This window comes from Dicentrarchus labrax, unplaced genomic scaffold, assembly GCF_905237075.1.
Source record: "Dicentrarchus labrax unplaced genomic scaffold, dlabrax2021, whole genome shotgun sequence".
In the NCBI taxonomy this organism is placed as follows: Eukaryota; Metazoa; Chordata; class Actinopteri; family Moronidae; genus Dicentrarchus; species Dicentrarchus labrax.
In genome coordinates this window covers 6,001,329-6,013,839 of record NW_026136720.1, presented here as the reverse complement: position 1 = coordinate 6,013,839, position 12,511 = coordinate 6,001,329, and the positions used below count along the sequence as shown (strand labels likewise).

The 12,511-nt window shown below is 43.1% G+C and overlaps 1 protein-coding gene across 15 annotated transcripts in view; it reads left to right on the top strand.

The window, feature by feature from the left end:
* The window catches only part of mical3a (microtubule associated monooxygenase, calponin and LIM domain containing 3a), an 84,532-nt gene that overhangs the window by 33,776 nt on the left and 38,245 nt on the right, over positions 1-12,511 (top strand). For 10 of the 15 annotated variants that reach the window (XM_051381123.1, XM_051381131.1, XM_051381135.1 and 7 more), the window contains exons 2-13: positions 4,333-4,740; positions 5,408-5,615; positions 5,762-5,878; positions 6,008-6,109; positions 6,791-6,946; positions 7,319-7,419; positions 9,725-9,982; positions 10,158-10,273; positions 10,639-10,765; positions 10,950-11,043; positions 11,162-11,191; positions 11,700-11,847. In XM_051381123.1, the coding sequence (XP_051237083.1) occupies positions 4,462-4,740; positions 5,408-5,615; positions 5,762-5,878; positions 6,008-6,109; positions 6,791-6,946; positions 7,319-7,419; positions 9,725-9,982; positions 10,158-10,273; positions 10,639-10,765; positions 10,950-11,043; positions 11,162-11,191; positions 11,700-11,847 (1,736 nt within the window). In that variant the 5' untranslated portion in view covers positions 4,333-4,461. The remainder of the gene's footprint in view (positions 1-4,332; positions 4,741-5,407; positions 5,616-5,761; positions 5,879-6,007; positions 6,110-6,790; positions 6,947-7,318; positions 7,420-9,724; positions 9,983-10,157; positions 10,274-10,638; positions 10,766-10,949; positions 11,044-11,161; positions 11,192-11,699; positions 11,848-12,511) is intronic. The other 5 variants (XM_051381134.1, XM_051381137.1, XM_051381138.1 and 2 more) reach the window with 1 other exon arrangement.

Here is a 12,511-nt window from a genome sequence, read left to right as displayed (position 1 = left end):
AATAAAAACATGGCACAATGTGGGATCCCAGATTGTTTTTCTCACTGTGACCAAACTATCCAAAAAAACAACAAAAGCAAAACATGCAAGCCACTACGTTATTATTTCTTAAGTTCTTATTTATAGTCTGGTATTTATCACTACTGGTAGTAAGAGTGTTTATAGGACCTAAAAGCAATGCTGTCAAACATGTAGCCTAGTGGCCTAATCTCTGGATCTATTTTTAGATTTGAGTATGATGTAACACAACCAGTAAAAAGCAAAGGCGTGTGTGTGTGTGTGTGTGTGTGTGTGTGTGTGTGTGTGTGTGTGTGTGTGTGTGTGTGTGTGTGTGTGTGTGTGTGTGTGTGTGTGTGTGTGTGTGTTGTTGGGGGGGGGGGTGGGTTGCTGTGTGTGTGTAAGGCTTTGCATGCATGTGTGTAATTCTTGTGTGAATTCTGTGAACGTGTGAACTCCTGCAGCTCATCCAGATGTCAGGAGATTTGGCGCGTGCACTGAACCAGAGCTGATTTTGATTTGTCTTCTTTGTATGATCCACTTAAAAAAGCTTTGCTGGAATTTTACTTTAGGAGAAGAAAATAGTAAATAGTCATATATTTCATAAACATTTCTCCCATTACTTGATGCTATTAATGTCACGTTGCTACTCTGGTAATCTAATAATCTACTGTAGCTCTGATAATGTCCGTGTGATAATCCGTCTTGTGTTTGATCTCTCCGGCACCACTCTGCCTCTCTCTGAAACCCACGGTGCAACCTATGGGCTGGCTGCTATTATTCAAATTATAGGCCAGGTTTATTGTTGTCATTAAGCTGGGTCAAGGTGTAGCACGTCACAGCGGACCTGCCTGAGCTGCACCATCTTTTGACATCTCACGCAAACATACTGTGACACAGCATGTCAGTCGGTAGTTGCACCCTCGTTTCCTTCAAAGACCTCAAAGTGCGTTAGATGTTTACTGCTAGCTTTCTCAGATGTGTGTCATAAAGGTTATATTATATTCTCATCTCCCGTGCTTGGCTCTTTACGTGACGCCATAAACTCTGTGTCTTTACAGGAAAAGGAAAAGCCCACAGAGGGAATCACTTTTGTGTCTGCTATGAATGGGGAGAGCAGCGTAGCAAGAGACTGAAGGTAGTTCTCGCAAAAAAGATTTGACTTCACCATTAGATGAATTATTGCGCATCTGACCCATCCTCCAAAGTTCCTGCTCTGTTTGATGTGTCTTCTTTTTAACTGTGGTTTCATTTAAAGGAGGAGTTTGCGATGACCTGCTTTCCTCATCTTCGCCTCATAACTCAGTGCTGATGAATTGCGATCTCTTTGCTTGTCTTCGGTCATGAAGTTGAAAACCATCAGTAGGGTCAAAGAGCAGAGGGAAAGAATGCAGAGCAGACGTTGCAGACTTTTGTTTTATTTTAAGATGCTCCTGTGAGGCTTTTTGGGGTGATTGGATTTTAATGTATCAGCTGATTTCACACCAATTAAAGACAGAGAGATACACATAGACAAACATTACCAACTAAAAGACATCATTGTAGTCGCCTTACTAATTCATCAGATGCTACACTTGTTGCACCTTAATGCTCATGGATTGTTCTAACACTACAGTGGACCCTTTCTGTGTAGAAAATAACCTCAAAACTGACTTTTATCTCTGTTTATTCACAGCATGCTATCACAGGCCCCCCAGCACTCTCTACACGCAAAATAAACTGTAAGCCTGACTGAATCTCTCAGTCTGCTCTGCAGTCAACCGCAGCATCCTGATTCCTTGTGTAGATAAACAGGAACAGGCTTCAGATGCCTGCTAACTATCTGAGCGATGTTTATGTATTTGCCTTCCCCCGTTTTCGATCCCCCGGTCATTATTATTGACAAGCGAATTAAGGACCATCGACTGAGTCATTTGTAATGAACGTTGGCTGTTTCCTATGACATCCAATCGATCAGAGGATGCCTGTTTGGATATTTGACTGTATGTCATACAAAGGGTCTAGTGCTTGGCAGTATTTTGCATATAAGCTACTAAAACGATACTACGAGTGGGGGTCTGTCACGGATGATTTATCGAGTACAGATGTGTAGTGTGTGTGTGTGCAGATAGATAACCGCAGACCACAACTTCTGTCGGTTCAGATGGACCTCACAGCTTGTGTTTTTTTTGCAATCATTTTTTGAGGTGACAGTCAAGCCATGCACGCTCACTCATAGAGGAAGTGATGGTTGGAAGTTGGAATAGGCCTTTTCCATCTGTGCTGGCACTTCACCGTTCAGGCCTGATCCTGGCTGACTGAGGCCGAGCCAGACCCAGAGCCTGCTGTTTTCACTGCAGTTAGGAGTTGGCAGAGTGTATAAAGGAGGCCAGCTGACCTCTGTACCTGCCTCCCTTTCATCATGTGTTGCCCCTGGGACTGGGACTACATTGGTTTTCATGAACTAGCTCAACATCCTGGACAGTGTAGTACAAAGCTCAACCTGTGACAGAGAAAGTGGCTGACAGTATAAATATTCATGTGTGTTCCTCGGGATTTCACTGAGTCCTTTCTTCACCTGAGCGGGGACTCTGCCCCTAAGAGCAAAAGAGTAGGTCCCAAACACAAATGTTTAACGTCACAATTACTGACGATGTGTTTCTCGATGAGTGAGACTATGATGTCTTTAAAATAATCCGTACTGCAAATGAAAATGTATTGATGAACGTCTTGACATTGGCTTAACAGATGAGCTTTTTTTCCACAAACATATTATATAACCTTAAAGGAGTAGGTTGACATTTTAGGAAACACACTAATCCACATTTCTTGCAAAGCGTTAGTTGAGAAGATTGACTCATATGTCTGTATGGTAAATATGAAGCTTATCTTGGCTTAGCCTAGTTTCGTGTAAAGACTGAAAACTGAGGGAAACGGCTGAACCGGCTCTGTCCAAAGGTAACAAAACCTACCTACCAGCATCTCGAAAACTCACTAATTAGCTTGCTATATGTTGTTTGTTTAATCTGTATAAAAACTGAGATAATAACATATTATTAGTGAGCTTTAGAGGTACTGACCGGCAGATTTTATTACTTTTGGACAGGGTCTTCCCACCTCCTACCCACTCTCTCTCTCTTGTTTCTAGTCTGTGCTAAGCTTAGCCAACAGTCTCCTGGCTGTATTCATATACAATATATATTCATTCAATGTTGTTTCTTTTCCAAACTACGCTAATTCTTGGGATAGTCTTTCTTCGTGTTGAGTGAGAGTTATCCTGTTTGGTGAGACATTGTGAAGCTCTTAACAAGAAAAGTAAGTTTCTGCATCGTTGCCCCAAGGAGAATGCAAACCAGAGGCACCGCTCGCCTGAGAACGTATTACTCAGCAAATAGACTGCGTCAAACAAGGAGGTTATTTTCAGTCGTCATTATCACTTTTGTCATAGCGCTTTGCATTTCTTTCGTCCTCTTTTTCTCTGTTTCTTTTATACAGTTGCGTTAATGCTGAGTAACGCTGACCTTTAAAGGCTGCCTGCGCTCCTCAATACAGTTAAGACATTCCAGTCATGACAGCTGAGCCACAGACGGCAAACAACACGAATGGTCTCGTCCCCCTGGGGTTGAAAAGGCAGAACACTATAACGTTGCACTGCTGCAAGTCATAGCAGGTAAAACGACAGCAGAAGTCGACTCTCACTCAGTATTTACGCAGTAACCTATAGAATAAACAGAGGGCACGTACAGTAGATAAACTGCTCGGTACCGGCTTCTTTTTGAACACTGTTTCAAAGATTGTGTTTTGTTTCATAGTGTTTTAGGATGAACGAGCTATATCCTGTGTCTGGAGTCTGTCTGGAGTTATTTGTGCCACACAGACATATCTGCACACTTGCCCTGCGAGTTTCCTGTGTGGCCTTTGTGTGGGTTCAGTGCCCTTCCTGTGTCCGGCAGACTCATGCCTAGATAGATAAGAGGTTGTTTTAGGTCATGTCGCTGCAGAAGAATGCCGGCAGGACCTCGAGTAACCTGGTCTTCATTCTTAATTGCTGCTTTGATTGCTTGTCTGACCAGCCGTCATACATATGATTCTCTGGATAGAGAATATCAGGACCCATTGTACTGAGAGGTTGCCTGAAGACAATCTCTCTACTAGGGTCCTTGCATCTAAGTAAAGTTTTTGTTTATGTTCGGATTGGATGTTGTTGTCATTCAAGCATTTGAAAGCTGTAATCATGCTAGTTTGCTTTTCTGCCCAATAATGACCCGTGGTTATGTTTTATACAGCCCTAAAGCTTGTAGCAGATGGTTGAAATATTTTCTGTAATTTACCGAGTTTTATTTCTCTCCCTGACAGAATGAAGATGTCTGAGGCTGGGAGTTAAGAGTCCCCCACCAGAGAGAGCGTGTTCCAGGGCTGGGGCTGGACCCAGAGACCCCTGCCTTGGGGGTGAAGGGCCCTGACAGCCCTGTGTGAGTCTGGACCATGGGGGATGGAGGTGCCGGTGCAACTGGAGGAGATGGGGTGAACCGGTCCCACGTTCTGTTCGACAAATTTGTCCAGGCGACCACCTGCAAGGGCACGCTCAAGGCCTTCCAGGAGCTGTGTGACCACCTGGAAGTAAAGCCCACCGATTCCAGGATCTTCTATCATAAGCTCAAGTCCAAGCTCAACTACTGGAAGGCCAAGGCGCTCTGGGCAAAGTTAGACAAGAGGGCCTGCCAGAAGGAGTACAAGAAGGGGCGTGCCTGTGCCAACTCAAAGGTGGGCCTGGATCATTACAAACTGCATGATTCATTTAAGAGTCGGTGGATTCAGTTCAGTGGGAGCTAAAATTTGATCCTTGATGTCAAGGAATCATGTAATGTGATGCTCGTGTTTACCAGGCAGACCGGGGTATGATTGCTTTATATGAAAGGACACTGCAGGGACACTTTTTCATTATTGTTGAGGAGACTTCAAATCACCTAACAAATTAGATTCGTCACCTCCTCCCGTTTGCAGTGTATATGTAGCTGACCCCAGAATAAGGGATAAACCGGCTGTATTATTTTGTTGAAAAGTATAATTGACAGCTAGTGAACTATGAACTTTGAACTGTGATTTATAAATAGCTTTAAGTTCACTTAAGTTAATCAACTAATAAAAATGCCCTTTGGGATGACGATGACGATGGCATTTAAACTCAAATGGAACAAGAGCTAGCTGTTATCAAAATATTAGAAATGCAACCCTCCCAAATATACAACTGAAAGCAGTATAATAGGTACGGGTGTTCTTTTTTTAATAAGAGAGATGGAAGTGTTGGCTTGCTTTGTCAAGGTGCAGTCTACAGCAAAAGATGGGCAGAGACTCTGTTGTCTGGACTTCCATGTGTATTGTTGATATCTTTCTTCTTCTTCTTGTCTATAACATTTGCATCTGTATTTAGTGTCTGATCATTGGTGCGGGACCATGTGGCTTACGTACAGCCATCGAGCTGGCCTTCCTGGGGGCCAAAGTGGTGCTGCTGGAGAAGAGAGATGCCTTCTCGAGGAACAATGTGCTGCACCTCTGGCCCTTCACCATCCAGGACCTCAGGGGCCTCGGGGCCAAGAAGTTTTATGGGAAGTTCTGTGCGGGTGCAATCGATCATATCAGTGAGTATATGTGATACATTTTGCTCTCGAGTCCTTACACTACTAATATAGTCTTATGAAATTTGCCTGTAGGAAGTGATTTAATGCGTTTGTGGGTTTTGTAGTTCTGATGTCATTTGGATGTTCCTCCCTTCTCTGTATTGTAGGTATCCGTCAGCTTCAGCTAATGCTGCTCAAAATGTCTCTCCTGCTGGGCATTGAGATCCATGTCAACGTAGAGTTCAAGGGTCTTATTGAGCCCCCGGAAGATCAAGAAACCGAAAGTAAGTGAATCAAACTGCTGCCAGACAAGCCAAAGAAAAATGAATGGAGACTGAGAGCAATCAGTCAGCGGCTCTAAACTGGCTCTTTTGATGCATTTCTGTCTGATTATACATGCTGTGTTTTCTTAGAGATAGGTTGGAGGGCTGAGGTCCTCCCCAGGACACACCCTGTCAACGAGCTGGAGTTTGATGTCATCATTGGAGCAGACGGAAGGAGAAACACACTACCAGGCAAGTCCTCATGCACTCAGAGGGAGTATGCATTAGTAATGCAGTTTCCCCTTGACTAAACAAGGCGAAGCATGAACGGCACTATTTGTTTTTTTTCGAAGCGGACTTGGAGGTTATTCAGAATGATTATGATCTCACTTGTGTACAGCTGTGGTCGGGTGCCTGACCTCACGCCGTTCCTCACGTATGAATGAGCATTTGTGTACATCTGTGTGAGCATGTTTTTGTTTGTGTCTAGCTGATGCGTTCAAAGACTATTTCTGCTGCTCTCCCAGCGGAGCAGAATAGGAATTGTTGAATTGGCTGTCTGTTTCCTCTGTGAGTGTTGAGGCCTCACACACAGCCACACTGGCAAAGGGAACCCCTGTGGAGTAGGGTACCATGACCCCTCTCTGTACTACAGACTGCTGCATCAGTGAAGGGAAGCAGCAGGCTCCCTCTGGGATAACAATGAACGACAATCACACAGTTTGAAAAAGTAGAAATCTGTTTATGTTGTCATGATACAGAACATCTGGTTGCATTTATAGAGTACATTATGCATTTGGCAGGTTTGATACGTTGTAAAAGCAAACGAGGTTGAAAATATTGTTCCTTTTGTTTTTGAGGATTTACCGTGTCGCTGTACAGGTCTGTGTGCGCTGATTAATCTTGAGTTCTGCATCCTAATCCTTGCCCCAGGGTTTCGGCGTAAGGAGTTCCGGGGCAAGCTTGCCATTGCCATCACCGCTAACTTCATCAACAGGAACACATCCGCGGAGGCGAAGGTTGAGGAGATCAGCGGGGTGGCGTTCATCTTCAATCAGAAGTTCTTTCAAGACCTCAGAGAAGCAACAGGTCGGTTTGTAGCTCTGTTCTGTTACATTGCTGTAAGGACTGTAAGCAACACCTTAGGATGCAGCGTAACAAATTAAAGTTTTTGGGAATTGTAAAATCACCAAGGGATGTGAAATAAAGGTAAACAGGACAAATAATCTCTCCTCGGATGACATTTCCGAATTTGTCAGCTGATCCAATTAAAATGCTTACATTAGGTCTGATGCCAAGCCTGCCACAGTTTATTGCTGACATGACGATGTCCCCGGGGCTTTAGTTATGTGCTTTGAGTCGTATAATTGCTCCTCTAATCACGACATGACAGCCAGCTATAGCAAGAAGGATAATAATTGTTTGGAATGTGACAATACGTCTCTCTCTTGGACTTTGTAGGTATTGACCTGGAAAACATTGTCTACTACAAGGATGACACGCACTACTTTGTGATGACTGCCAAAAAACAGAGCCTGCTGGAGAAAGGAGTTATTCTGCATGTGAGTGATCAAAGCCCAGAGCGCAGCTTGATGGTGTGTGTGTGTGTGTGTGTGTGTGTGTGTGTGTGTGTGTGTGTGTGTGTGTGTGTGTGTGTGTGTGTGTGTGTGTGTGTGTGTGTGTGTGTGTGTGTGTGTGTGTGTGTTGGAGAGACAATTGTTGAATCTCATTCTATCTCTCTGTAGTAGACATAAAGGCTATACTGTATGCACGCACAGACTGACAAAATCAGATTTCTTGTCCCTCTCTGGTCTTTTTTATCTCTTTCATTCTTTTAGTCTTCTGTTTTCTTTCTGTTTTTGCCCAGTGTCTATCAGTGACTAATGGCCTGACCAAGCCAACAGTGTTCAGGAACAAACTGCCAACTCAAGCACACTTACTGAGTGTTTGTGTCCTCACTATACACGGTAGTTTCCTTTCCCTGGCCACTTTCCACAGGAAACCGGAAAGACCTTTTTACATGTCTCTCTTCATGTACAAACATAACTGAAGGTGCGCTATGATTGTGTGTGGGTTTTCGAATCTACATGGCCTTAAATTAGCGTTTTTGTAAACCCAGTCATCACTCTTCTTTAGATAAGTGTAGCTGCCTGACATAAGCACAATCATTCTACATTTCTCAGAGGGTATAAAGGGTCCCTGCACATGTGTGTGCAAGTTTGTGTGTGTTTTCATGGTGAGCTGATGACATTAATGAAGGTTTGGTATACACTGAGGTCTGAAGCCAGAGGGGATTTGGAGTATGTAGGCACATGTTAATGAAAAGTCATAATTTACTGGTATAGTAACTTGTGGGATTTCCCTTTTAATACAAAGTCCTTGACAGATCCTTTTATAGCAATGAAACTCACTCTGCCGTGCCCCTTGGAAAGGGATAGAGGAAGGGTGGAAGGGATGGTAGAAGGGCGGCCAGTCCACACAGTTCAAGGCAGCACCGCAAATCAGAAAACAACCCATTCATATCTTCCACTACCCTGCCCTTCCCCTCACCCACCATCACTACCACCAGCCTGGCACTGGTAAGCAAGGGAGCCCGAAGATGGAAGAATGTGCCTCTCACCGCCCTCTATGAAAACATGTCACTTTGAAAGCATGCAGTGATTTGATGCTACATGTCGGAGAGACCTGTAAACTGCAAAGTTCATTCCACTGCAAGTGTTTGGGCCTCTTTGTAGCACAGTGGAGTCTTAAAGGGGTTGTAAGTTCAAATTGTTCCTTAGTTCAGAGGCTTTGTTTTTTCAGGTACAGTTTCGCCAATGATTCCCATATGTCACATATTCCTTCATAAAAAATTTATTACACTTTCTTACATGTCAGTGTAACTCTTTGGCCCTCGTTTCCAACAAGTATGAACATGCAATCTAAATCTTGGTAGTTTATCTAAATAATAACATGTGATCACACCTTTTTTTATTCCACCAGCAGTATGATGGAAGTAAATGTAGAATCATAGCTGACAGACCTTTTACAAACACAGACTTTGGCGGTTCACCGGTAGCAATGCTGCTGTACGGGTTAGTTGTTTTTTTCTAAATAATGCATTTTTTATACTAGCCTGAGATCAGATAACAATGTGAGCCAAATTGCCTCCAAATGGGGTTTGGTTGATCTGACTGCAAAGTATTCAGCATACTTTAACACCTTGTAATAACATTTATTTTTCCTTATCCAGATAAGATATGTATTTAGATACAGATTGCATGTTAATACCAGGTGTAAATGGGGTCCTACTTGTACAAAGGAACTTTTATTCTATAAATTGGGGCTAAAGCATAAGATTTCTATCTTCAGTTCTTTTAGGATTTTGTGTTTTATCCATTATGTGCAACTAAGCTGAGAAAACCAGTTATTTATCATATACCAAGGCCACAGAAATTGAGTTCTCAGTAATCTTGCAATAGCATTACAAACGGATCCAAGAACAGTTTTTACCATTGTTCTACATCAGTACACAAGGTATATTTAACAATTCATTTCTGTGAAACTGTAGGAAAGACAGATTATGAGATTATATTAATATTTATAATATAATATTAAAAACCGAATAACAGATGTGCTTTGTCTATTGTTCTCGTATGTCTGTCAGGACAGTTTGTCATTTTTCATCACTTGTATATCTGTGTTTTTAGTGTTCTGTGGTAGCTGCCAACACATTTTTTTGTTTTGCATCATGGCTTGGTTTAGTTTGAGGACTACTTCCAGAGCTGCTGATTATTCAAGTTTCATCCATTTTTCCTGGACATCTCTGGTTGTATTAGCTTTCATCTAAAAACCACTTCTACTCTCATGTGTCTCATCTCTATGCAGGACTACGCAGACACAGAGCTGCTACTGTCCAGGGCTAATGTGGACCAGGCTGCCCTGCTGTCTTATGCCCGTGAGGCTGCAGACTTCTCCACCAACCACCAGCTGCCCACTCTGGACTTTGCCATCAACCACTACGGCCAGCCCGACGTAGCCATGTTTGACTTCACCTGCATGTACGCTTCAGAGAACGCCGCCATGGTGCGCCAACGCCATGGTCACCAGCTGCTGGTGGCGCTCGTGGGTGACAGCTTGTTGGAGGTAAGAGAGACAGCGGAGGGTTTTAAAGACCACATTTTACTGTTCTACACTTGCAAAGTTGAAGTTGTTATTTAAATCTTGTGTCATAGTTCCTACCCATCTTGTTTTTTTTACATCCTTGCCTCTTCTGTGGCCATATTTGGTTATTGAATGTGGTCTTCGCTGTTGTCTCCAGCCCTTCTGGCCCATGGGCACTGGCATCGCCCGAGGTTTCCTGGCAGCCATGGACTCAGGCTGGATGGTGAAGAGCTGGGCTCAGGGAAAAACCCCACTTGAGGTGCTAGCTGAGAGGTGAGGGTGTGGAAACACTGATGCATACAAACTGAGACTCGCCCTACTCTTGTGCTCACATTCACTCACTCGTGCACACACAGCCACACATAAACACACACACATGTTCTCTCTCCTCAAATACACCCTTTTATCTCTAAGTGCTTTACTAGGAAATGTGCCTGTATGTTATTTCAAGCATCAGTCCCACCTCTGCTAGTACTAATGGGCTAAGAGGCTCAATGGAATGTGACTTTTTGATAACAATGTTAATATGTTTTCTTAATCTTTGGCCATAGTTTCTCTCCCTATATTTTCCTTCCATCAATAAGACTCTAGTTATATTGTACATAGGAATATAATTCACTTTTTCCTTTTTGCTCTAGGGAGAGTATATACCGTCTACTGCCCCAAACCACACCTGAAAACGTCAGCAAGAACTTCAGTCACTACAGCGTGGATCCTACCACGCGTTACCCCAACATTAGCCTTAACTTCCTCAAGCCCAGCCAGGTGAGTGTGAGAGCCAGCAAATCGCAGGTGCCATCTTTGTCTCTATTGTTGACTCATTGTACACAAAAGATTTATTGCACAATTTTCACTTTTTTTTTTCTTCCATATTTTTATGGCAAGAGACAGTTTGTTTGTGTAGTATGTTTGAAATTCTACATGTGTACTAATGATGTGTCTGTTGCAGATGAGGCACCTCTGTGACACGGGGGAGTCCAGGGAAATGCGCATTGAAATTGAGAATGTGATCAACTCGTCAACACCCAAGTTGGCCAGGAATGGTTTGTATCTTTTACCTACTGCTTTTAAAGACATGGTTTAATGTGCTGATTGATCAGTGTAGGATTGTTGCTGCAATCACTGTTGCTGAAATTTAATGATGAACTATTTTCACTCTAGACAATTGCCTGCTTGACAAGCAGTTGCAAGGTAACACAAAGTCCAAATGCATGGTGTTGCTTGTCAGGGATACCTAATTCCTAAGTTTTAAAGTGTAGTGGAATGGTGGAACTTGTGGATGGACTGACTGCAGCCTCAGACATTATTTTTGTGTGTACTAACTCGGTCATTGATACTCTCATTCCGAGCACCCTGGTTATATTCAACATTTAAAGGTTTCCTGTGAGTTCTGCATCCTCTTCTAACCTCTCATTTGCATCCTTTTCCTCCTTTACGACAGTTAAAGTTTTCTCACGGTTCATAATACTTCCACATTGGCTGGTTTAGACTGGTACTAACATGGATGATGAGGCCATGGATGACAGAACTTTATGATCCTATGCTCAGCCTTGCCTGACCAAGGCCATGAGATTGCCCAGCAAGAGATGTGTAGTTCTGCCCAGAAACAGTTTATATTTATTTCCATGTTTAATCCAGATTCTGTTCAACCTGCTGCTTTAACATCAAGCCTATAATTTTCTCTTCTCCGCCACACCAGAATCCATAGCTCGATCCAGTAAACTGCTAAACTGGTGCCAGAGACAAACGGAGGGATACAGGAATGTTAATGTAACAGACCTTACTATGTCTTGGAAGAGTGGTCTGGCCCTGTGCGCCCTCATTGACCGATACAGACCGGATCTCATGTGAGTATCGGAAAGACATATGTACAGAACACACACCTCAAGGAGCACAGATTAAAGGACCAGCATGTAGGATTTAGAGGCATCTAGCGGATTGTAACCAACTAAAACGTCTCGCATCAAACGCAAAAGGCCCCATCTACAGCCAGTGTTTGGTTTGTTTGTTCTGGGCTAGTGCAGAAACAATGATGTACTCGGTATAAATGGGAAAACCACTCATTCTAAGGAAACAAAAACACAACTAATCTTCTTTTCAGATGATAAACCACTAACGAAAACATACCTATGAATATTCTGCCAGTAGATCCTCCTAAATCTTACACGCTGGACCTTTTAACACAGATGGAAAATGTGTTTTCCAAGTTGTGAACACTTGCCAAGTGTATCTCTTTATTGTTAGATGGAAAGGGTTAAAACCGCTGCAGTGCCTGAAATGACGTGCCTGCTGTGTTTATGTGCATTTGTTGGTTGCTAATGATGTTTATTGTCTGGTTGGGACCTCGGTTTTGAGCCGTATATCACTGTAAATGAGGTGACAGCTACCAGTCATAATGGCCTCTTGGGTCCCTTAAGGGAGCCCTCCACATATCCCCGCTGTCCCTCCCACACACACACATAGACACAAACACATAAACACTCTTCATAACCTCACACACACTATAAACAA